A 25583-nucleotide genomic window follows, 5' to 3' on the forward strand; every position below is an offset into this window, starting at 1 on the left:
TTAAGGAGGAGAACTGATTCCAGGTCCTATTATTTTTATCTTCTGAATAGCTTTGCAGTTTACTGTAGATCTAGTTTCCTGGTGCTACTTCTGCTCTATTGCGGCTACAGCACACTTGCATTCTCAACTGTGTAGTTCATCACCTTCAACCAGTGTTCAACAGGTTCTGCCATCCAAAAGTAAAAGTAAAAAAGTCACCCTAAGCTAAGGGTGAAAACCCTCTCTTCTGTCTAAGATGATGATTTTAATCCTTTCAGACCAAAGGGGGATATGCAGGTTAATGTGGGCCTTTTTACTGCCAATTGCTCTTGTTGACGGGTGGTTGGGCAAAGCCAGACTTTCTGTGTATTTATCTCAGTGCTGTCTGCCTGTGAGTTACGGGTAGTGGGAGCACAGCTCCATGAGGACCGTGGAGCACAAGGATGTAGCCGCTTTGGAAGTGGAGCGGCCTCTTGGAGAAGTGAGAGCGTAGAGATTTTGCCAAGTAGAAATGGAAGGGTTCCCAGGCACTTGTAATAGCAGAACTTAAAGCACCTCTTGGTAAAAATTTTTAAGTAGTCCCTTTCTTCAAGGGAATATTCTTTTTTTTTTTTTTTTTCTTCTTCATTTTTTCTAGATGACAGACACACCTCAATTTCTGCCTCACTTCCATTGAGGAAAATTTTCTTCAATGAAAAATATGAACACTGTCTTACGTGTTTCTTGCCATTTTACTGTTAGTTTCTGGTCCCATGCAGAAAAATAATATTCAGGATTGTAGCTTAAATTTCAAGTATATGCTGTCAACAAGTTTTGAGAATGTACCAGTTAGAAGTAGGAAACTTTTAATACCAACAGGTCATTTTCAAATTAACTTTCAAATTCTTTATATCATGGCAACATCACGGCACAAAGTTAACTGATGTGAAGAATAAGCCATACTTAAATAACATTTTGAAAAGGATAAAATGGTGTTTTTCTTTTGTCTTCCTTTAGGCCATACCCTTTTGTCTTATTTTATTCCAAATTTCATGGGCTAGAAATGTGTGTTGATGCAAGGACATTTGGAAATGAAGCTCGATTCATCAGGCGCTCATGTACACCAAATGCAGAGGTAAGGATATACATTGTTTCCCAACTGCTAATTTTAAACACTTCCAACAATTTTCATTTGGGTTGTCTTTAAAATGAAAATAATTTTTAAAAAATGTGTTTTAACATAAGAATGTTTTCTTGGATATAGGTGAGGCATGTAATCGAAGATGGAACAATTCATCTTTATATTTACTCCATCCATAACATTCCAAAGGGAGCTGAGATTACGATTGCATTTGATTTTGATTATGGAAATTGGTAAGTTTTTGAGCATGTTTATTAAGCTGTGTTGTGATATAGTCCATGTGGTTTTGTCCTGTGTCACTTCTTTGCATGCGCTAACAACACAGTACTCCTTGAGTACATTCTTGTAATGAACAGTGCATATTAAGGCAAGCCTTTTCCTGTATTTTTGTCTGAATATGCGTTTCCAGTTTCAGGAATTTGACCCATACTTGTAAACAAATTGAAAAAGATACAAACTGATCAGTGTAAATAAAGATGTACTATGAAGATTTTTTTCAGTACGTAGGTGATCCATAACGTGAGGAGCATAGTAAAAAATATTAAAACTGGTAATATCCTGTTTATTTCAGAGTGCTTCTGTAGCATAGCTTTAGGAAGACAGTTTCTGTACAATTTCATTATGAATCATGTTTTTGCTTAATATGTAATTAACTGAAGGCTCAGTGCCTTAAATTGTGTATCTATTAATGTGTTCTCCTGGGATGTTAACTACTGCTTCACTTATGAACTGGGGAGAGTTTGAATAAACTGCAGTCTAGCTTATGGGCACTGGTTTGAAATGGTAAAGTATTAGGTTTAGTTACTCTCTTATACGCATGAATTGTATTATTCAAAGACCTCTCTGATGGCAAAATAAAGCCTTTGAGTGCTATAATCTAGTAATTATTTTTCTTGATTAGTAGGAAACGTTCTAGGGTATAGGTACAATGTGCAGGAACATCTAAGCTAATACTAACCTTGGAAACCGAAGCATTGAGGATACTAGTTCTGCGCTTGCTCAGGTCCAGAAGCAGTTTCACATCTTGCTGCATCAAGGTAATAACGCTTTTCTGTGCTCTGCTGATAATTCAGCTTGGTGCAGTGCTGTGCAGACATGGCTTTACTGCTTCTGGACCTGAAGTGGCATGTCCATAGAGTATTGCCGGTTTTAACCAACTTGGGTTCTAACTAGCTCGAGATAATCTTGTAGTATCTCTTGTAGACAAACTCTTGCATCCCTTACATGTGGGTGGCCTAAGAAATTGCCCAGTTGGTAGGGTTTTGATTTTGTTATTTATGCATTCTGAGTAGACAGTAGTTAAGTGTCTGCACTTGCCACCCTATGTAAGTTGTAGGAAAACTGCACAAAAATGTCTCTGAAATCTTTCCAAAATGCTCTTTATGTGAATTTTGTCATCTTTCTTTGCCTAAAGCAAGAACTCTTTCTGGCATGGCACAGAATAGATACTGCCAGGGAAATTATATATCACGGAAACATTTTGAAGCATTTGAGTCATTGAAGGATATATGTGTTTGAATGCAGCATCTGACTTTTTAATTGTTGGCCTGATAAATGCAAATAGAACTGTGACTTAATTGCTTAGCTTGTGTATACATGGTCTGACACATACCTCAGTTTGTTGGAAGGTACACTTTATCAGACACTAACTACAGTATTCTGTTCAAATGGGCATAGGAGTCTTGTATACAAGGGATTTGTGTGTTTCTTTAATTAAGAGGAAAAAAGGGAAAAAATCAATAAAGGGCACAGGGTAGTTACTGTGGGGATTATACCTCCATCGAGAATGTGTTTTTAAGTTTTTAATGTTCTAGTCTGATGAGCAAATGCTAACCTTGAATTTAAAAGAATTGCAGATTGCAAAGAGCAACATTCTCTACCGACTGGTAGCTGAGAATTTGGAAGTGTAACATAATGTTTGTGTTCGTCAAAACTTGAGTTAACTGCTCTTAATATGATTGTTTTGCATCATAGATGTTTAATGTGAAATGTATCAGCTTATGCAGTTTAGCGCTGAAAATTCCCATTACTGTTTGACCTAATAAGAATTTGCCTTCTTGCATTAATTATTTTTAGTAAATACAAAGTGGATTGCGCTTGCCTCAAAGAAAATCCTGAATGTCCTGTTCTGAGACGTTCTGAACCTACAGAAAACATCATTACTGGATATGAGACGAGGAGAAAAAAAGGAAAGAAAGAAAAGGATGTTTCAAGAGAAAAGGAGACTCAAAATCAGAACATCACATTGGACTGTGAAGGAGCAGGCAACAAAATTAAAATCCCAGATAATAAGCAGAGGAAGCTATCTCCCCTCAGGCTCTCCATCTCTAATAATCAGGTATTGGCAAAAAATGATTAGAAAGAAAAGCTTTCAAACATGAATACTCTCCTTTGTAGTTGCTAAAGGAATTATAACACATTATTGAAAAGGATTGTATGATTTTACTAAAAATCATAATGATGGATAAGCTGTTTATATTTTTTATATTAGTCTCAGTTTTTCCTAGTGCCTGATTGGTTTTCAAATAACATTGGTTCCCTTGCCAGTTTTAATTATGGTGGGATTTTTTTGTTGTTGCTTTTTGTTTGTTTGTTTTTTCCTCTGAATGTCTTTGCGGATCTCTAATGTAAAAAGTCTCATGTCATCTGCCTTCAGGATTTCCCAAGGTGTCGTGGAGTGGCTTTTAGTTAGTTGCATCTGTAAGTTGTGAGCTTAATATTTTAAACATGGGATAACAAATTTTCAGACCCAAATTTTGTATGTTGGCTGTGCCCCTCTGTTAAAACAGTTGATGAAAATTTTAAATAGAATTTGAATTAGAAAAGATATGTTTAGAACTGAAGTGCTGATAATAGGTGGATGCTGTCCAGTAGTATATAGTGGTAGACAATTTTCAGATATGTCTTTATTTTAACATGTCAGTTTGAAAGAGCTAGCGAGAGAGATCTGTGAAAATTCATTATTAGTTTTACAAAGAGAATTAGAAAAGTATGTAACAGGAGAATATGGTTTTCATGGTAACAATCTCTTTTTTTGCTGTGGGAGAAAATAGATTCACTAGAAAAAAGTTAAATTGATGTTTTACAATGATTTGAGGGCAGAGAGAGAGAGGAGCCATTTCAAATTTCTTCATCTCTAAAGTTACTAACAGTGAAGGGAGAATCCTGCAAATGAGCAAATTGGCACCAAATTTATGTGAGACTGAGACTGTTGAACTGTATGGGGGTTCTAGCAGCTAAATCAACACTTGGAAGCCTGTAAGACATGACACGTGACTGTTGCAGGTGATGATCCGCAGAGGTGATGTTCAGACTTCCTCATTGTACTTGTGGTTGTTTTATTTATTTTTTTTAAAAAAACTATTAACTGGTATTAGGAACCTTCTGGGTTTTTGGTGTAATACACAGGGCTTATAAAGAACAGTCAGTAGCAGGAGAACTCATATGTTGTGCACAACAGTGAACTTAAAAGCATGAGGGTTTTGAGAAGAGCAGAGCTGTTAAGCAGTGCATCTAAATATAGAAGCTAGTTAAATAATAGCTCTTCTCTTTTAATGAAATATTAAGGTAAATTGCTAAAAAGCTTATGGGAAAATATAAAACACCTTTGAAGAGAAATGTTAAGAATTTTCGTTAAATATCTGATTCTTGGTTATTTTTTTATATTACAACAGACCTGAAGATTAAGTGTGTATTTTGTAACTATTTTTTTCATCAGTTAGTTAACTGTTATGATATGGCAATTCATTTAAACCCTCTCTACAGTCTAATGATCTTTGTCACTTTATTGGAGCACACTTGTGAGCTGAGAACAATTTTATGTAACTGCTTATAACAATATTCATTCTACTTTACTAAAACTAATGCCCAAGATTTTTTTTTGAAATGGGTATGTAATGTAAAGCTCCTAATTCTTTATTTTTTTTTTAATAAGTGGCTAGATCAGTGGCCACTGTCACTGTCTTGAAGATTCTGTTGGTTTAGAGGTTTAATTCTCATAATTTTGGTAGAGGGGGTGGGAGTAACCCAAACACTTTGCTAAGATTAATATATTGGGAGGGTGGGGGTGGGAAATAATAGTATCTATGATCAGATTGGAAAAGACTTGGTCAAGTGGTTACATTTTTAGGTTTATACAAGGATTCAAGTGGCTGTTAGCTTTTACATTTTGCTGTGGTTTATCAGCGTAGCTGCTTTTGAAGTAGTGACCTTGAGGATTCTCTTCTGTGTAGCTTTTAGTTTTCCCTAGTTTGCAAGAGTAGTGGAGCTTCTGTAAAGCAGTCATTTCCATCTTTCAGGAGCCAGATTTTATTGATGATATAGAAGAAAAAACTCCTATTAGCAATGAAGTAGAAATGGAATCAGAGGAGCAGATTGCAGAAAGGAAAAGGAAGATGGTAAGTTGGGAAGCAATAGCTGCTTAAAGTTGTCACTAAGCCCTAGTGACACCTGCTCTTCCCATGCTAATTGCTGCCTTTCTGTAGGCTTCTAGAATCTGAGTGTATATGAAGTCAGCTGCTACATGAACTTCAACTTAAAATGCAAGGCTTGTTTGAGTGAGAGCATTTCCATTTGGCTTGGTCATCAGTTTCTGACAAACATGCAAATCTGCTTTTATTTTCAAATGTACATAATTTTCTATTGCCTTTACAAAAAAGCATTGCCTGTAGGAATAATCTAGGCTTTTTTTTCTTTGCTTTTGTTATTGCACACCATTTATACTGGCAATAGCCAGTTGTAGGTATTGTTGGGAGTCAGATTTTTGACTCATATTTTTGAGTTATCAGCTTATGAGGCCTCAGAAATCCTAATTTTGGAGGTTGGTAAAATAATACTTTACAAAAACTGACATTTTAAAATGTGCTTTTGTGTTGGACATTCAAAATGTGAGGTGCTTGAAATTTCTGGTTAAATGATAACATCTTGACCAAGGTATATAATGACATTTTCTGTGAATTTTTCAAACACCTTTGTTTGTTTGTTTGCTTTTGTTTTCTTTCTATACACTTTAAAAAAGAAAAAAAAAAGCTTTTTCTAAAGCTTCACTGTAATGTATGTGTTGAGAAAAGTTTTTGAGCATTTGCAGGTGCAAAAGCATGCATCTGTAATGAATGTTATGAGAAGACTTATTTGGATTCTTCATACAAAATTATATTTAACTTCTGCCTAGCTTCTGCACAGCTTTTGTGTGTGTGTGTGTGTGTGTGTGTGTGTGTGTGTGAACTTAGTAGGGAGATATATAGTCTTCCTTAGAAATACATTCTAAGACTTGTGCCTTTTCAAGCCTAAGAACCGGAGATTCTCTGTGCCCAAAGTTTGTTACAAAGACACCAATGTATATTTTAGAACTTTCTTAAATAAATTCTGAATGCTACCTCAGTTGTCTTAAGTAGCATCTCAGATTTTTTTGCAATTTTTTTTGCTTGCATTTTATTCTTGTTTTAATTTCCAAAACTTGTTTTAGTGATTACCCTTTGCGTAGGTTTGAGCTGGTGTCTTGCACACTAGTGTTCTCCATAGGTTCATGTTCTGTAATGCTGTCAGCCTAACTCAAAAGCTATAAAACAACAGTAGGATACAGATTTGGCAGGAAGTTACTGCTAAATCCACCAAATGTAAATAAAAGGTTGTGATATAAAAATTAAAACTATGGAACTAAAATACATGAGGGGAGAAATTGCTGGGGCTTGTGTTCTGGTGTTAAAATAACAAAATATATATTTTCTCTTTAATAATATGCTAAGAACTGGGTGTTTGTTGCTTTGTAAAACTGTTGCTCTTTAATAAACAAAAGTAACATTCTCATATTTTGTACAGCCAAGTGTAACTTCTGTGCTTAGGCCTGTTAATATGTAACCCCAGAATGTGTCTCGGTATATAAACTCAGCAGCTAAACTGAGTAGCAGTCAAGGTTATTTCTGGTACTGTTGTGATTCTCACTTGCTGTCTTGTGATGTAATATTTTTTAATGCAAAATTAATGCTTTTGTCTGAACCACGTGGGCCTGAGTGGTTATGGGGCTTGACAAGAAAGTCAAAAATTTGAGAGACTGGGAAAAGAGATAGAAGGCTATATTGCCAACCCTGTTCCCTGGCTCCTAGAGAACTTGTGATCTTCTTACTGCTATGCAGATAGACATCATTAAGCAATGCCCCTCTTTCCTGAACTAAAACTAGCTGGCGGCACATTGTGGGAAAGATAGGTAAGAAAGGAAGGGCCATTTGTTTTAAGGACAAGAAAGGAATTTCCAAAGCATAGGGAATGGAGACTGTACAAAGAGAATTGGAAGTTGATGATAGGAGGGGTATGGAAACAAAGGAGTTGGAGATCTAGTCTCTTGATTCTGCAGCCTAAGAAATACTGTAACAAGCCAAAAGGAAGGTGACCATGAATTTAGGATGCAGACCTCTGCCTGCTACCCTCCTCCCCTTAACTCCCTAAAAAAGCTTCTTCACAGTATGCACAAAGTACAATAAGGCTATTTTCTTTTCAATTTAATTGGAGTCGATCTGTTTTTCTTTTCTCATACTTTATTACTACCACTTCTGCACCAGGTTTTTGCACCTTCTACCTCTAGTTCTGTTACCATCACTCTTCACCATTTTCAAAACTTTAACGTTCAGTTTCTTAACTATAAATAAGTTCTTTGAACTCAAAACAGCTTCAGTTCTCTCTGTAGAATTTGCACCATTGCTTAGACCTTTGACTACCTCTTTTGCATTTGCATTTATCTCATCCCATGCTGTCTTAGTGCAATACTGCATTGAACGAGGATTTTTACATATATATACACACATATATTTATAAAACTTATAAAACTTTTATATATATATTTATATATATATATATATTATATTATTATATATATATATATTATATTATATATATATTATATATATATATATTTTTATATATATATATATAAAAGTTTTAAGGTATCATCATCTGCCAAGAGCCAGTTGGTGCATAAAGAGGCACCTTTTAAAAGCCTGATTTGCTCCTTCATCAGCAGGTGCTAGCAACTGTGGTATCAGCCCTCCTAGTATGACCAGCAGATCAGATTTCATTTTTCTGATACTCTACACTGGTCATGATAGATGCTATGCATTCTTAAAATGATAAAGTCTCCTATTCTAAGTCACATTCAGTCATTTCTTTGTTAGACCTATATACATCAATCCTCCAGACAGTTCAACCTGTTACCTCTCTTTAAAGTATGATGGTGATAATTTGGTCACTGGCAGATTTTGTAGAATCATTAATGTTGGCAGGGACCTCTGGAGATCATCTAGTCCAACCCCCCTGCACACACAGGGTTACCTAGAGCATGTTACACAGGGTGGCATCCAAGTGGGTTTTGAAGATCTCCAGAGAAGGAGACTTCACAACCTCTCTGGGCAGCCTGTTCCAGTGCTCTGTCACCCTCACTGTTAAGAAATTTTTCTTTAAGTTCCTGTGGAACTTTTGATGCTTCAGTTTGTGGCCATTACCTCTAGTTCTGTCGGTGGCCACCACTGAAAAGAGACCAGCACCATCCTCTGCACTCCCTCCTTTGAGGTACTTATATACACTGATTAGATCCCCTCTCAGCCTTCTCTTCTCCAGGCTGAACAGGCCCAGCTCCCTCAGCCTCTCCTCATAGGGCAGATGTTCCAGGCCCCTGATGATCCTTGTAGCCCTGCGCTGGACTCTCTCCACATCCCTCTTGTACTGTGGAGCCCAGAACTGGCCACAATACTCCAGATGCGGCCTCACCAGGGCAGGACCACCTCCCTCGACCTGCTGGAGATGCTCTCCAGGCTGAAAAGACCCAGCTCTCTCAGCCTTTCCTCACAGGGCAGATGTTCCAGATCCCTTTCAGCCTCGTAGACCTGCGCTGGACTCTCTCCAGTAGTTGCATGTCCCTTTTGTAATGGGACATGGAACAAGATTAGCTTCGTTTTTCTACTACGTATTGTAGGAACAATGTGCGTGCTGTGTAGTAGACCTATTCAAGCAAAATTACCTTGAACTACGCTAACGTGTCACATCAGACAGAGCTTTTGATAAGCAGAACTTGCTCAGAACTTGCAAGAAGTTAAGGGGATGAGTGACAGGCTGAGGCCTGTCTTTTGGTCTCCTCATTTCTTATAACTCTGTCCAAAACCCATGGAACTTCAATTTCTGTCTTGGTTAGATTTCAGAAAACAAAGTATACCTAAATATTAATGAAAAAATTACAGCATGAACTTCTTAAGAGTGTTACAGCTTGCATGTCTTGCATTTGAGGAATTGTTTGTTATAAAAGACTGATGTTGAGGGTAAATTGCAAGCAAGGCCATATGAAGCTTAATGACAGCACAGTTGCTCTACCTCTTTGCAGATCTAAATAATGTTGCAGATCTAACTGTAGATCTGTTATAAGGTTTGCAAATAATTACAAGTTTGTCTGTATTTTACTGAAGTTCAGAAGCAAATCTTGAAAACAAAATTAATTTCCTTTTTCGTTCATACGATTAGTATACTTACAGTTATTAATTCTTTAAATATGCTGCTGTTACCAGTGTACTACTGATGTCCCCGAGATTTTTATTAAAAAAAATATATGCCTTCTTATAAGGTTTATTTTTCAGAAGGTGTAGAAGACCCCAATTCTGCAACTTCTGTACTGGCTTAAGTAGCGCTCTTTGCATAGATCTGCTTCTGAATGAAGACGAGGATCTGAATTACTGATACATAGAAAATTTAAGGGTTTTTTTGTGTGTGACTTAGTGGCATCTTATTTTAAAATATTGCTTCTTAAATACTGGTTCTGATGTGGTTTGTGGCACGTCGAAAGATAACGGTGTTCTGTTGTTGCTGCATTTTTTTGTTGCATGCATTTATTTTTCCTATCTTTATGATTATCTTCTTTTTATTGTTTAAAAATATTTCACTTTTGAAAAGTGGCCTAGAGTTACTACTCTTTATGCTTTTAGTCTTTTGGTTTCCTGGTAAATTTCTTAAATCCAAAGCAGGACCCACTTCTTGTTTGCAAGGATTACTATCAGTGTAAACCTTCTTTCTGAAACATCTAATAACTGCCAGCTCTGTAACATCTGCCTCTTCCCTGAAATCTGCCTGAAGTACTTTTTTTTTTTTTTTAAGAAAGAAGGAACTTTTGCATTTATGTTAATTCTTATAATCAAAATGATTATTATTAAATCCATCAGACAAGAGAAGAACGGAAAATGGAAGCTATTCTGCAAGCTTTTGCCAGACTAGAAAAAAGAGAAAAAAGAAGAGAGCAGGCTTTGGAGAGAATCAGCACAGCAAAAACTGAGGTTAAATCAGAATGCAAGGAAGCACAGATTCTCAATGACACTGAATTTATTCAGGTAATTATGTGGAACCTTTATTTTAACATTAACATTTGACATATTGCCAAAATACGCTTTAAGATGTAGGAAATAATATTTTTTTTTGCCTGAACTCAAATATATTTGACCAAAATCTGTACAGTTTCCGTTGTTAAGCAGTGTTATGACTTTCAAGAAAACTGTATAGAATTTGTTAACGAGGAATGTCAGTTTCACAGGTTTATGCAAACACACACACATGCACAACTGCTTTGTAGTTCAGTGTCTCTTCCAAGTTCAAGATGGGAGGTGTTGAGATGCTGATTTTAAGCAAAGAAGGTGGGGACTTCCTTATGCACCCCCTGTAACCAGTAGAACGAGCAGGACATGCTTATTTAGTGGGTTTTTAAGGTTATAATCCTTTCTTTTCTCCTATAGAGACGCAAGCTTAGTTGGTCCTGAATTGCACTTGCAGAAGATACTTAAATTGTGTTATAGAAACAACTTATCCTTTCTGGATGCTGGTACACCTTATATATAGAATTGTTGCTCTTTGTCCTGCAAAGGCTCTCACAGATGCTCATGGTTTCATCTATTTCCCTGGATAAAGTATGTCAGCATTTTGCTAAGTATTCGTGTGACCATCATTAGTGTTCAGTTAACTACAGTGAATTACAGAAAGGTCACTGAACTCAAAGGTGTTAGGATGCAAATGGCTGATTTCTAGTCTGCAGATGAATAGATGCAGCACAGCAGATGTTGCACAAACTCAAGTGGTTTGAGCAGTGGCTAACTACTGCTAAACAATTAGTACTCTATCTGGCAGGGATCCATCAGGTGCTTGGGCGGAAAGTACAAAGAATCTTATGTCTTGAAAGATAGAATTAGTAGCTCTGACGTATCTCAGTTCTCGCTGCAGAAATGAGAAACTTTTCAGATTTCTGAAGAAGAGGAAACAGATTTATTTAGTGGACTTTGTTTTGTACCAGGAACCAGCAAAAGAAGAAACTGCCACCAAGCCTACCCCAGCCAAGGTGAACAGAGCTAAGCAGAGGAAGAGCTTCTCTCGGAGCAGAACTCACATTGGCCAGCAGCGCAGGCGGCACCGGACCGTGAGCATGTGTTCCGATATCCAGCCGCCTTCTCCCGATGTGGAAGTGACTTCACAACACAATGAAACTGAGAATGCTGCACTAGTGGCTGAGCCGGAAACAGAAACTGTTGTTACAGAAATGGTTACTGAAACAGAAGCTCCAGCACTTAATAAATGCCCTTCTAAGTATCCTAAAACAAAGAAGGTATGTCTCGTAGGGGTGGGAGGAGGAGGATGGACTTAAACTACATATATATAAAACTCTGTTAAAGATACTGATGCAGCAGCAGTCTATATAGATTAAAAAAAAAAAAAAGTTCGATATATTTTTCTTTAAACATTACCATTATGTATTCTCTCACCGGTAAGCAATAAATAAGGTTTGTTTTACATCTCTCAGTAAACATTATTTTGGATGTAATGAAACTTTTAAGCATACTTTTCAGAAATTTGGAAAAAATACTTTCAAATGGAATTGACATAATATATGTTTAAAAAAAAAAGAAAAGAAAAGAAAACCATACTTAAAGTTATTGGGTATTGGGGGAAAGCACATATGCTTGGCAGATACAAGTCTTCTCTTGCTTTATTCATTGTGTACTTGAGAATATATTTTAATGGTGGTGACCAAAATACCTCAATGGAAATTAGTAGCTTTTTGTATTTCTGATACAGCTGTTTCAAAATGAGTTGATTTAAACCTTTCAAAAATTAACATACTTTTGGGGGTACAGATGCTTAATTTTCATTAGCACACTGTTTCTAACAAAAAAAATTCTTAAGAGTGCTTTGCACAGTTTGGAGAAGGACCACAGTATTAAAAGACATTCAGAAAAATCCCACTTCTGCAAAACTGAATAAAATAGTAAAGGCATTAAGAAACATCCACAGACTGCATTAGAAAATTCTGTTTTCTTCAGTATGCTTTACAAGTTCTCCTGAATACTTTGACAGGTATGAGTACTTTATTTGAAAGGCGGGGAAGGAAACAGAAGACTGATAACTAGCAGGCATTGAAACTTCTTGGCAAATGAGTACCATGAGGTAGAAATTACCATCTTAGAGCAATCCCTCCAAATATTAACCACATTTACATATTCTTTTTTTTTTTAAGAAGGCAGTGGAGTCATGTGTAACTGCTTTATGGCATCACCAGATTTTATCAGAAAGGGGAACAGAATTTCCTTCTGCCTTTTTTTTGTGTTGCTTAGGTGCATCTGAAATGAAGATTTTTGAGAAATCTAAATTCTACTATTTTTCCTATTCGGTAATATTAAGGGTATATGTCTTGTTGCCTTGTACTCAGTGCATCTTCAGTGAAGAGGGAGAGTATGGATTTTAAAAAAATGCCTTTTGAAGGACCTGCATCTTCAAATTAAACATGATGATATGACAATATGTGCTAAAGTCTTAATACTTACAGATACTGTTTTGGCAAGTCTTTAACCACTGGGTTAGTTAACCAGTGGGTTTAGTTGTGTAAAAGGTTTTTTTAAAAAGCTCTGTCACCTCCCCAGCCCCTCCACTTACTTTAAGCTTCTTGGATTTTCATAAGCTTTGCAAATAAAATGAGATGTTGCATTCTACTTTGAATTGGTGTTCAAGCTGTTACAGTGCAGTGAATACTGGTATTTGTATTTCATGTGTAAACATTTCATTTGGAAGGAGTGGGTGGTACTTGCAAAAGTGTTCACTGCAAGTAGAAATCCAGATCACAGCTGAGACACAGCAGTCATTCTGGTTTTCCTCCTCAGGTCTCTGTGTTAGAGAGAAGGGTTAAATCTACTCATTTTGAAAAGTTAAGACTTTGGGGGTGAATCTCGGAAGTATTTAGTTCAAAGACTTGTATACTGTTAAGAGTTCAGTTGCTTTACTTCTGGTTCCCCATTAGTAGGAACTAAAATCCACTGGCACTTTTTCAATGAAGAAGCCTCTTGAACCAGGTAGGAGAGAATATTCTTTTTTGATAAATGTGCCTTGGTAAATTTGTTGTAGTAATGTTAAGACTACAGCAGGGAAGAATGTTTAAGATGTCCTACCTGCCACTTGGAGAATCATGACATTATGGAAATCTGATAATGAGGAATTAACTTTGTTCAATTAATATGTCACTGTTTTCCCTCAGCTTAGATACTGAGGTTTGATGTTAAAATATATCCTAGAATTTTGTAGCAGAATTCACATCGTAAGCCTAATTGACCTGGGCATTTGTGTAGCATGTTAAGTGCAAATTAAACTAAATCTAAAAGGACTGAAATGGTCTCGGTTTATTCAAAATAAAACCTTCTTTATGCAGAACAAAACTACACTGATTCCTCCTCCTACACCCTGTTACCTTGCCAGACTGTGCCTTACACTGTGACCCTTTATATTCTCAAACTTGCAACCTGGGAACCACCTGTTTTCTTACTTGCATAGTAGTTGATTAGATGAATAAACAAAGGCATCTCTAAATGTCACTGATCTAAACCACTCAGTAAACACTACATTTTCTTTCTCTTCGTTTAGCACTTGGTCAATGAATGGTTAAGTGAAAAGAGTGAGAAAACAGGAAAACCTACAGACAGTCTTCCCGAAAGGCCTCTGCGTATAACTACTGACCCTGAAGTCCTGGCAACTCAGCTGAATTCTCTACCAGGTCTCACTTACAGCCCGCATGTATATTCAACTCCAAAGCACTATATTCGTTTTACTTCACCGTTCCTTTCAGAAAAGAGGAGGAAAAAAGAAGCCATGGAAAACATTACTGGCTCTTGCAAGAAGGTAATGCTTCCCTTCGTTTAATCTGGTTTTGAAATGAAAAGCAAATTTCTGATGGTTTCCCTTAACATATTGCTTTAAAAGTAAATCGTATTTACTAGCCTGAATCTGTGTAGAAAAAAATATTTTGACAAATGATTCTATCATAACACATTTAGAAATGCTTGTTTTTAAACTAAGGAATGACTAGTGTATTCTTATTACAGCGTTGGTTGAAGCAGGCTTTGGAAGAAGAAAATTCAACAACAATTGATAGATTTAATTCACCATCTCAAGAGGGATCTAGAAGCCCGGCCATCAATGGAGAAAATAAGAGTCCTTTATTGCTGAATGACAGCTGTTCCTTAACAGGTGAAGCTTTTACTAATAAAATATGTGAGCTTTGTCAAAGCAGATTTCATATCTATGAGACAATGTAAAGGAGGTTTCACATCTGTGAAGATATGTCATATCTATGAGACAATGTGTTCTTTAAAGGAACGAGGTTATAAAAATCCTAGTGGTAGTTGAACCATTTTCTGATCTATAATCTTTTGGACAGTTGTTTGAAAGAAAGGCATAGTAACATAGTGCTTTTTCCCTGAACTGTAACTAATAGTTACAGAAGACATATGTGATACCTAACAAGCGCTTACTGTTGTGATTCTTTACTGAATCTTACAGATACTGATGCTTACAGTCATCAAACAACTGATCATTTTGAGTGTAAATATAGAAGGTTAGGTTACAAATGTTTTGCAGGTGTTCTGCATATTCAGAATTGCCATTAAAGTCAGTGCTACAGTTGTGTACAGGAGGAAGGCTGTTTCAACAGTAGTACAAAATAGGAATATGCTAAAAGCTCTTAAGGATATGCTGTGTATTAGATGCATAGAAGTTAACACTTCCTTTTATAAAAACTTTTTAGGAAACTGTGCTTCTCATTGTCCTAGCATGGAAAAGTTCAGATAGTGGTCTCTGTAGAATGTTTAAGAGTTTGTTTTTCAGGAAGTCAGGCCTTTTCAGATTTTTGTGGTCTTATTATAAAGTGGAGTTGATGATAATTTTATTGCTTCAAGTATTTAAGAAACACTTTAAGTGATTATCATGTCTAGACCTCTCTGTGCTCTCTTTATTTCCCCTCTAATTTTAACATACAGATCTAACCACACCATTAAAAAAACGAAGACTGTATCAGCTATTGGAGTCTGCTTTCTCAGAAACGTCCACACCTACTCCTTCTCCATATGCCACCCCAACTCATGCCGACATCACTGCCACGGAGCCATCGCTTTTCGCTACTCCACCGAGGATAAAAACGGAAGATGAAACTTGTAGAAATGGTTACAAGCCCATATACTCACCAGTTACTCCTGTAACTCCGTGTATACATGGAAATACCATGCACTTTGAGGTGAGGATTGTGGATTTCAGTATATGGAAATACTTCAATTACAGTATAAATCAGCAGCTGTACTCCAGTTACAAGTTTTATTTTTTTTCCTTCCCTGCATTTATCTAGACTGAAAAAAAATAATTCATTATTTCTTCTTTGTTTAGAATATTTCCTCACCTGACAGTTCCCCAGAAGTAAAAAGGAGAGCTTACAGTCAAGAGGTAAGGATCTTAGCAGAAAACTACAAAAGGTCTCTTGTTCTCTTGATTTGACCTCTAGAGCTGCAACGTTCTTGGTTAGGTGCTTTTTACCAGATAATGTAAGTTTTCTGGAATGTAATGGGAGACTTCCCCTCTTGTTTTATTTATTCCTTACTATATTATTTCCATTTTCCTCTTCCATTTTCTATCTTAAACTGGATTTTCTCTCTTTTTTTTCTGTCTCACCTAAAAATCCTAATGGTTGTCCTTGACAAGCAAAAATTACTGTAATTTAGTAGTAAATGCAGGCAGAAAAAAAGGCTGGTATTTTAAAATTTACTTCTATTCTACTTGTACTATCTCTTCTTGATACCAGCATTTCTTAAACATTTTGACTGAGTCAAGTGAGGCTTACATGAGGAATGATAATAAGCCCTGTGTCCAAGGGGATTAGTTCAGGTGCTGGAATGTGCCCAGGCTGTTTCCTGGTTGGTGTGTCCTGTTGTTCTGCCCTGGGATGAATCACATGGTGGAACCACTAGAGGGCAATCTTAGCTGTGTCCAAAAGGGGAGAATATTAAAAATGCATCATGTAAACTCCACAATAGATACCCTGAATTAAAGATGATAATTATAAAACTTGTATTAAGGTGTCCAGCTGTAAGTCTAGCACTTAGAAGTAGGAGGTAAAATAAGTAACAATAAAACTGATGATATTTCTTCAGAAATTAAGTTCACTTTTTGATGAATTGCAAAGTCATAATCCAAATACTCTCTCCAGTGGATTAAGCCTTTTTTTTAATTCAACATTCTAAGTGTTGAAATACCTGTGTTTTTATGTGCTCGTAACAGTAGATTGAATTTAAGGTTTATTTTTAGTTGTATTTAATTGTTTGTTTGTATTTGAGTATTTTAATGTTTATCTGATAAAAAATAAAAAGACCGTTTTCCAATTGGGAATAATTCCTATATATTTTTAGGAGAAGAAAAAAAAATCTTTAGCTTAAGGTAGGGAAGATACTTCTAGCTATGGCTATGTGCTGGGTTCTTCATGGTTACTACAATTATAGGAAGTACAAAAATCAGTTTCTGTAATTTCATTTTTTTTCTACAAAATACTGGCTTTAATACTGTCTTAAAATCCTAAGATGTCTTGGGAAGGTTTTGCCTTCTCTCCCCTCTTCTTCCTTACCCTGAAGTGTGTCATTGGTAAGGATCTCTTTCATTTAAGTGAAGCAGATGCTTTGTAACTTTTCTAGGCCAGAGATTTTTCTGTTAAAGCTTTTTCTCTCCTTCCTTTGCTAGGCATAAATAAAAGTTGATATTTAAAATTTAAGATAAAATTTTGCCTTTGATCCATATGCATTTCATTAAGGTGCTTTTATGTAATGTATAGATATAGCTGTAAATAAATGTCTGGTTATAGAGCTGACTCTTAAAGAAATTCACAGCATTAGGAGGTCTGAAATCTCACTGTAAACTATGACAATGTCAAAATAGGAAAACCTGTAATAGGGAAATATAATTGACATGCCTTTTTTCTTTTTTTTTAATGCAGGGATATGACAGAGCATCAATTCTAGCACTGAATTCTTTCAGAAGTTCAAATCTGACAGAAATGGGCCTGCAAGAAATCAAGACTATTGGATATTCCAGTCCAAGGAATAGGACCGATGTCACACGGCAGTGCACTGGAGAAATGGAATCTGTGTCAGACCTCCAGCTGGGACTCGAAGTAGTTGAGCAAAGTGCACTGCATAAAAACCTGGAAGCCCCCACACATGATAGGACTGATTCAAACAGCCAACTAGAAACTGCTCATTGTGGCCGGGGAACAATTTATTCTTCCTGGGTAAAAAGTCCCGACAGGACAGGTGTAAATTTCTCAATGAATTCTAATTTGAGGGACTTGACACCTTCACATCAGTTGGAGGTAGGAGGCGGATTCAGAATGAGTGAGTCAAAGTGCCTGATTCAAGACGATGCTAGAGGCATGTTCATGGAAGCATCTGTTTTTTGTACTTCAGAAGATGGAATTGCATCTGGCTTTGGAAGGGCTGTCAATAACGACAACTTAATGGATGGAAATTGCACACCCCAGAATCCTCCACAAAAGAAAAAGGTTATGATTTTAAGAATCACTTGGTCTTTCTTACATACTCTGCTAATCATATTTCTCTATTGAAAAGCTCCATGCTAATTAAAAAAAAGAAAAAAAACGGGTGGGCTTGGGTGGTGGACACCCTGCTGATCAGTCTTTAGATATTGCAGCTTTGCTATTATTGAGGAGGAATTATGAAGAGCAAAGTCGCACATCCTTTAGTAAATGTAACTTTCCAATCTAATAGATAAAAATCCACTTTTACTCAGTTTTAATTTAATGTCACTTTATTTGAATCATAAATGACTTGCTCAATAATAAAACTTGTGTTTGGAAAATAAGCGCAATCCAAATTTGTAAGTCTCATCACCTAGAGCCTGTAGGTAAGTTACATGATCATGGAATCCATATTCAAAATTATCCTGCACAAATGCCTTGACTACCCTTTATTGTCAAGATAAATTCCCTTTTCTCACAGAAGGGATGACAAACATTGAGGATGGTGATGCCTAATACAATAGCTTATCTCTTCTATCTATTAACAGACTGCAATGATTTATTTATTTAAGAAATATGATTTATTTTCTTTGTGGAAGTAATGATCTGGATGGAAGGAGGAGTGAGTTTTTCGATTTCTCTGCTCTGCTATGGGGGGCATCTCATAATCGTTCTGTCAGAAATACTCCATGAGAACTAAAATTCCTTTTTCTGCTTAAAACTGAGGCACAGGTGATGCAGGGTGGCACTAACTTTGTTTGTACCTGGTTTGCACCTGGAGAAACTTTATATATTTCATTGATGTTGCTGTAGCCAGGCCATTTTTGCAAAGCTAACTAACATCGAAGAAGCCACATTTTCTCCTTTTCATCTGAAGGTCATAAGTTTGTTCTCTTCAAATCCAAGCAATGCTCAATGCTTCAGTAACAGTCCCCGCCCGTCCGCCTTCCCTTGCTCTCAAGGGCTCTTTCTTGGTTACTGCTCCTGGGGACTTGTGATTCATGGAGTGACCCCCAGGGAAGGAGGGGGGTGCTGCCCTCCAAAAGGCTGTTTGGGGAAAAACAGGGAAAACTATGGCTGTCCTTCTGGGGAAAAATATGATTTAGGCTTTCCAAGGATGAACAAAATTACAAAATCCCTTCTACTGTCTCAAAGGGAAAAAAACGTCTCTGTAGGGAAAGGGGAGAATTCAGGAATTTTTGGAGGAGGAGAATAATTAGAAGCCTTTGCCCAAAATCGGGTTGTCATGCATGTCTTTTTGTGCTTTTTCAAGGAAGGTTTTCCAGATCTCCACGTTTTATGGGCATTTTCTCATTTATTTTCTCTCAGCACTGTGCAAATCTGTCTCGTTTTAATGACTGCTGTACTTAGTGGCAGTACTTTCTTTTCAAAAAGCACCCATAGATGTGTATTCATTCTTGTCCTTTATGTAATATTCTTCAAGAAATACCAGCCATATCATGTGGAAATAGTATCAGTTGTTTCAAAGCAAGATCAGTTCTTAACCTGAACTTCCCGTATGAAAAATCAGGCGTTTCCAGCTCCTGCTACCCTTCATATGGATTAGTCTTTACTGGACAGATCTGGGAATGGGGCCTCCTTGCTCTCCTCCTCCTCCCTACAGCTTCCCTACCCCAGAGCCGCAGGCAGAGCTGCCCTTGGGGCACGGGCTCCTCCTCGCGCGCACGTTGCCTCCCTCCCTTCTGCTCACCTGGATGGAGCACTCGGCCTCGCAGACTTGAGTCCTGTCCTTGCAGCACCTGAGCTCCTTGTTTGGGTGCTAGCGGGGTCAGAGTAGGTTGCTGCTAAGTGGAAGAACAGATAAGAACATGTTAAATGTAGCTTGCACAAAAAGAATTGTCTTGTGTTTAACAGATCGGATATTCAGGATTTCAGTTTTCTGCTTGAAGTCCTACAGATGCATAGTGACAACTTTATTTTTTCCACTGAAAGTAATTTCTTAAGTTCGTAAACTGTTTTGTGTTATATAAAAGCTATTATATAATAAGGCCTTTTTTAAATATAGAAAGTAGAAACCAATCACTCTTTCATGTATTATTGTTTTTGGTAATAAACCATTTAACTCTAAATTTAGCAGCAAAATATGTTCTAAATCAATCTCTTTAGATTGCAGTTATTGATTTAGAGTGAATGGGGAAAAGAATGCAAGTTTCAGATTGCTTATATTGAGAAAAAAAAATCTGAAGAGCTTGGTGAGAACTTTAATCTGCATAATAATGGAGCTAAAGCCTGCTACATTTTTAACATGAGTTATTCAGATTGAAACCAGGATACAATATCTCTTAAAACTAGTGTTATTATATAAATATTCCTTTATTAGAAGTGTTGCAGTTGCAGAAATGCTGTGAATTCCTTTATATCTTCAACCAGCAGTGCAACTTCAGGAGGGAATTTCCCCATTTTTGCTACCACACATCAGCTTCTTCTCTGAGGCAAAATCCATACTTTCCTCTCTTTCTTTCTTTCCTTTGCATCTTTCTCTTAGCTACTACGATCTAACAGACTGTAAATCCACCACTAATGTGGTGAAAAATCTTCAGTTGGTTTACCCCTCCCTTTTTCTTTAGAACCAAGGAAATAGTGGGTCCTCCTGAAAGTATGTGTTTAACTTACTGCCCCGCAAGTCCCTGAAGGAAGCAAGTAAACTTTCTCTCTGACCTTTGCTCCATAGGTATCCTTACTAGAATACCGTAAGAGACAGCGGGAAGCTCGGAAGAGTGGCTCAAAGACGGAAAACTTTCCCCTGGTGACTGTGTCTCCCCATGCTGCTGCTGGAGGAAGCCTGAGCAGTAACAGCGGTGCTAGCGACGGGTTCAGCAACAGCGGGGAGAGCGGGGAGCCGTCGGAGAGCGCGGCGGGGCTGCCCGTGCCGCTGCCCGCCGCCGCCTACAGCGCGGCTCCGGAGGAGGCTGCCAGCAACGGTGCCATGAAGGAGGCTGCTTCCAGCGACAAGAATGAACCAGAAGTTCAGTGGTAAGCAGCACAACTTGCAAAAGCACTCTCTGTTTCGAAGAGCCTGTTGTATTGGAAACGTGTAATGCAGAACAGAAGCCTGCTCTGAGGGGGGAGCAGCAGTTCCTCTGGGCAGGGGCCACGTTCCTGTAGGTGATAAAACCACACGATGTACGGAAAATGACCCCGCTGGGTGCGTGTGCTCCTTCCACAACTGCTCAGTGCAGGCAGGGAAGGGAGCCGCAATATGGTGGAAAGAGCCTGGGCTGTTTAAAAAATATGTGTATATATATATTTTTCCAGCTTTTGAAGAAAAGAGTTTTTTAGAAGTGGTGAATACGAAACAGTGTGTGAAGTCTCCATTTCTAAAATGCAGCTTTTGGTGTTAGATTTGTCAGCTGTTTATGCGCAGCAGATTTGTGAATGTCATTTTCATATTCACATAAATTTTCAGGTTTCTTAATGCAACAGTGTTGCAGGAAAACAATATATTAAACTACATTAAAATCAGATGTACAGGACAAGAATATCAAATGGAACCTATTTCGCAAGTGACATTTCTTAGGTAGAACCAGGTTGGCTCTTTTGTGTAGTCAACACAGTAAACTTTCTCTAACCCTATATTTACATATGTATCCTCTCCCAAATTTGGTATGTGGGAGTAGCTTCCTTAAATACAAATTATGCTCCTCTCTTCAAGGACTGCATCAACGTCTGTGGAACAAGTGAGAGAACGAAGTTACCAGAGAGCTTTACTTCTCAGTGATCATAGGAAAGACAAAGACAGTGGTGAGTTGATTGTTATGTCAAGGGTGGCTTCATGTAAGCAGTCCCCTGGTGGTAGTCCTGGATCATTCTAATACTGTGTTTGGGTCTCCTTCATCTGTAGGAGGAGAATCACCTTGTAGCCCATGCTCACCGTCTCATGTTCAGTCTCCACCTTCATCTCATTCAAATCTCATTTCCCAGTTGCAGCTTAAGGTCCCTTCTTTCACTGAATTTTTGGAAGGTCAGTAAGCAGATGACCTTGTATGACACTTGACGCATTGAATAGTCTCTTTCAACAACTTGAAGTAGCACTTTAGAGTCAAATGTAAAGTGCATAGCGGTCTTTGCAGAAGAGTTGTGGCTGTTTTTTTTTTTTTTTTTTTTTTTTTTTTTTTTTTTTCTTGCTTTCATGTGTTTCTGCTTTATGCCTGTAGAACCTGATCCTGAAAACCCAGAGCCCACTTCTGAATGTCCGTCCCCAGATACTTCACAAAAGACTTGCAGGAGTCCTTCAAAAGCAAGCAAGGTGAGCGAGTGCGTAACTGCTTGGAACTGTGTGGATGTGTTGCTTAATACACCTACTAATACCTGCACACATACACCTTGTGTTTAATTTGCATGTGTTTCCTTTGTGATTTAATTCTTTAAGATGGACATATGTGCATGTGAGCTTTCTGTTAAATATTTGTATGTTCATATCATTCAGATGCTTACATTAATGGCAGTTCATACATGCTAAAAGCTTGGTTTACATCTTGTTGTTTCCATAGGGTATTTATCTGTATGTAATCTTGCATTCTGCACACACACAAGAAAATATTTCTGTGGATTCAGTGTCACCACAGTTGTGCAGGTTGACGCTGAAGAACTGGCAGCCAGTGCTGACAGTAGTGATGTGGTTCAGCTACTCCTTACCTAGGCAGGAGTCTGCTCCTGCTGTGTCAGAGTTTGGCACTCTGTCAACTGAGGCATTGGTGTGGAGAGAGTAGCTGCCCGAACAGTATTAAATGCAGTAATTCAGGTTGTGACGTTCAGCCAGTTTGTTCACATTATCCCCATTTTAAAATGTTAAAGCTCACTTAAAAGTTGTTTTGTGAACAGCCTAGATTTATTCCAACTCAGAAATCTAAACTTTAACAAGTAATCTAGACTCCGACTTAGACATGAAAGGTCACGTTTCTGTTACTGCTTCACAATGTTTGCTGATTTTTAACTTAAAAAGAATATTTTTCATATGCTGGTTAAAAAACAGTGTCTGTACAAAGTTTTAGCTTCCTACGATTTTTATTTTTTCATGCACAAAATAAATACTTGATGTCATAAAGATAACACTATTCTGAGACCATTCTTTTGGTTTTAACCTAAGTGTTTTGACTGTTTTTACTGATTTCTTTCCCTTCTAGCCTTCTTCCCCGAGTCCTGTAGTTTCAACGCAGTCGCTTGGGAAAACGACCACAAAAGCAGATTCGCACTGGGAAGCTGCAGCCACTGCCCCGGAGGCCGAGAGTGCGAATCAGCCGAAATCGGAGCTGCAACAGAAACAGCTGACAAGTAACGTCCAAGCACTTTCAAAAAACCACCCCTCTCAACCGCACCTGCGCGGTTCGGCTGAGCAGCTTTCCCATGCGCAGAAGGTGCCGTCTGCACCCCTCAAGCTGCATTGTCCCCCTTCGCCCCACGTGGAAATCCCTCCCAAGCCCTCCACTCCGCACGGCCCCGGGCAGCACGGTTACCTGTCGCCAAAGCCTCCCTCGCAGCCGCTGGGCTCTCCCTACAGACCCCACCACCCGCAGTCGCCGCAAGTCGGGACGCCGCAGAGGGAAACGCACCGCAGCTTCTATCCAGCCGCAGCGCCCCTGCAGCCCGGCAGCCAGGCCCAGGCCGGCGGGGCGCTCTTCCCTCCAACAACTTCAGGACAATCGTCAGCTTCGTACAGCCAGTTCAACCAACAAACTCTGAGCAGCAGCGCCCCACCGCCCCCTCCGCCCCCGCCGCCCTCTTCTACCTACTACCAAAACCAGCAGCAGTCCTCTGGGACCTTCCAGAGCTACAGTCAGCTGAAGGGCAGCGTGCCCCCTCAGACTGTCTTCTCCTCCGGACCAAACCAAGCACTTCCCAGCACCGCAGCTCAGCAGGCGGTGCCGGGGCACCACGTAACTGCAGGGCACTTTCTGCCATCTCAGACCCCCAACCTCCATCACCAGGCGTCGCCGTCGGCAGCGCCGCCGCCGCCACCGCCGCCCGCGCCGGGCGCCCACCTGGTGCCGCAGCAGGGCTCCCATCAGCAGCACTCCGTAGCGCACGTGGTGGCCGCGGTGCACGCGGTGCCCGTGGCGCCCGGCTCGCACATCCATTCCCCAGCCGCTGGGCACCACCTGCCGCCACCCCCGCCGCCGCCGGCCCCCCTGCCCCTCCACCAGCCTCCGCACCCCTCCAGCGGACACCAGGGTTTGCAAGCACAGCACCAGCACGGGGTGCCCTCTGCGCCGCCACCGCCGCCGCCCCCGCCGGCGCCCGCCCTCGCCTCGGGCCACCACCCGCCCCACCAGGGCCCCCCGCACTTCCCCGCCGCCGCCGTCCCCTCCTACTCGTCGCCGGCCGCGCACCACGCGGCGCTGGGCGCCGGGCCCCAGCACCAGCCCGCGGGGACGGGGCCCCCCTGCGCGCTGCCCGCCCAGGGCGCCCACGCGCCGCCGCAGGGCCCCGGCGGCCTCCCGCCCGCTGCCGCCTTCTGCGCGCACGGCGGCTCCGCGGCGCTGCCGCTCGCGGCGCAGGGCGCCCCGCAGCCCGCCCAGATCCCCGTGCACAGAGCGCCGGTGCCGCCCGCCTTCCCCAACAGCTACCACGGCTCGGGCTGGCACTGAGGCGCCTCCCCTCCAGCCTCAGCGTTTTTACAAGGTTCTGTAATATACACTGTGTATATTTCATATGTACCTGTTCAAGGTACTTTTTAAAGCTTGTACATGATACTTTGTATAAAAGCAAACACCAGTGCTCTCTCATTGTATTCTTTCCATTTTTTGCTTTTTAAAATTCCTGAAACAACGTGCTGTTAAGCCAGTATTAGGTATTTCTTTTTATTTTGTAAGTGAACATTCCAGCTGTTTTTTCTGGCAGTAGGTTTGATGCTGCATAATCTTTAAAAATTTATTGTTGCAGTTAAATTCATTTAGTGAATGTTTTCTATATTACTTTAATACATATGTAATTAAGTAAGTACACAGGCTAAGTGATGGCACTAACATTTTTTTTTTCATTTTCTTCTGTCAACAGTTCTTTGTGTGCATAGAGATAGAAAACAATGCAATACAGATTTTTATAGTTTTGGTGTGGTCATGGCTTTCTGTTTCATCAGTTATTTGCAGAAAATGTAATTTAATGTATAGACTGTTTCTAATGTCTCTGACAAGTGCTGTAAATACTGTATTTCTTTTGCTTGTAAAATTGCTTAAGGCTTCTTTCATTTGATATAGTATTGTATATAATAAGTCTCTTTTGCAAAAAAAAAGAAAAAAAAAGGTGTGATCTTTGTGGAAGTAGTACAGTATATGATCTTTAATTTTTTTTTAATATACTGTCACATTGCAGCACTGGTTGGGCATTTTAATTCATGTTAATAAATCACAATTATGTCAGTTTTAACCACTTGTCCCCAGAGGGTGGTGTCTGTTCAGGAAACGTCCATGGGCCTCAGCCCAAAGCGCACACGGGGCTGGAGCTGCCCCGCTTGTGGTGGGTTTATTTTCCCCCGCTGCGTGGACAGGGAGGGAGAAACAACCGGCGAGAGACCGGAGCGGGGGGGTCAGGTCCCTGAGAGGTCGGCTCTCACCTAATTAATCAACTAATTAAATTAATAGAGGGGCAGAGACCACCAGAGCTGCGGCCCCTGCAGCTGAGCCC

The 25583-nt window shown here is 39.3% G+C and overlaps 1 protein-coding gene across 3 annotated transcripts in view; it reads left to right on the forward strand.

Moving 5' to 3' along the window:
- The window catches only part of KMT2E (lysine methyltransferase 2E (inactive)), a 59943-nt gene extending 34618 nt beyond the window's left edge, over positions 1–25325 (forward strand). For 2 of the 3 annotated variants that reach the window (XM_088533183.1, XM_088533184.1), the window contains 16 exons: positions 976–1093; positions 1223–1332; positions 3176–3437; positions 5398–5496; positions 10291–10455; positions 11406–11714; positions 14018–14272; positions 14476–14620; positions 15409–15662; positions 15809–15865; positions 17403–17966; positions 20635–20936; positions 21616–21704; positions 21805–21924; positions 22118–22209; positions 23087–25325. In XM_088533183.1, the coding sequence (XP_088389309.1) occupies positions 976–1093; positions 1223–1332; positions 3176–3437; positions 5398–5496; positions 10291–10455; positions 11406–11714; positions 14018–14272; positions 14476–14620; positions 15409–15662; positions 15809–15865; positions 17403–17966; positions 20635–20936; positions 21616–21704; positions 21805–21924; positions 22118–22209; positions 23087–24547 (4402 nt within the window). In that variant the 3' untranslated portion in view covers positions 24548–25325. The remainder of the gene's footprint in view (positions 1–975; positions 1094–1222; positions 1333–3175; positions 3438–5397; positions 5497–10290; positions 10456–11405; positions 11715–14017; positions 14273–14475; positions 14621–15408; positions 15663–15808; positions 15866–17402; positions 17967–20634; positions 20937–21615; positions 21705–21804; positions 21925–22117; positions 22210–23086) is intronic. The other variant, XM_088533185.1, reaches the window with a different exon arrangement.
- The last annotated feature ends 258 nt before the right edge of the window (positions 25326–25583 follow it).

The sequence above is a fragment of the Tinamus guttatus genome, unplaced genomic scaffold, assembly GCF_059628265.1.
Source record: "Tinamus guttatus ecotype Peru unplaced genomic scaffold, ASM5962826v1 Tinamus_guttatus_pri_ptg000489l, whole genome shotgun sequence".
NCBI lineage: Eukaryota > Metazoa > Chordata > Aves > Tinamiformes > Tinamidae > Tinamus > Tinamus guttatus.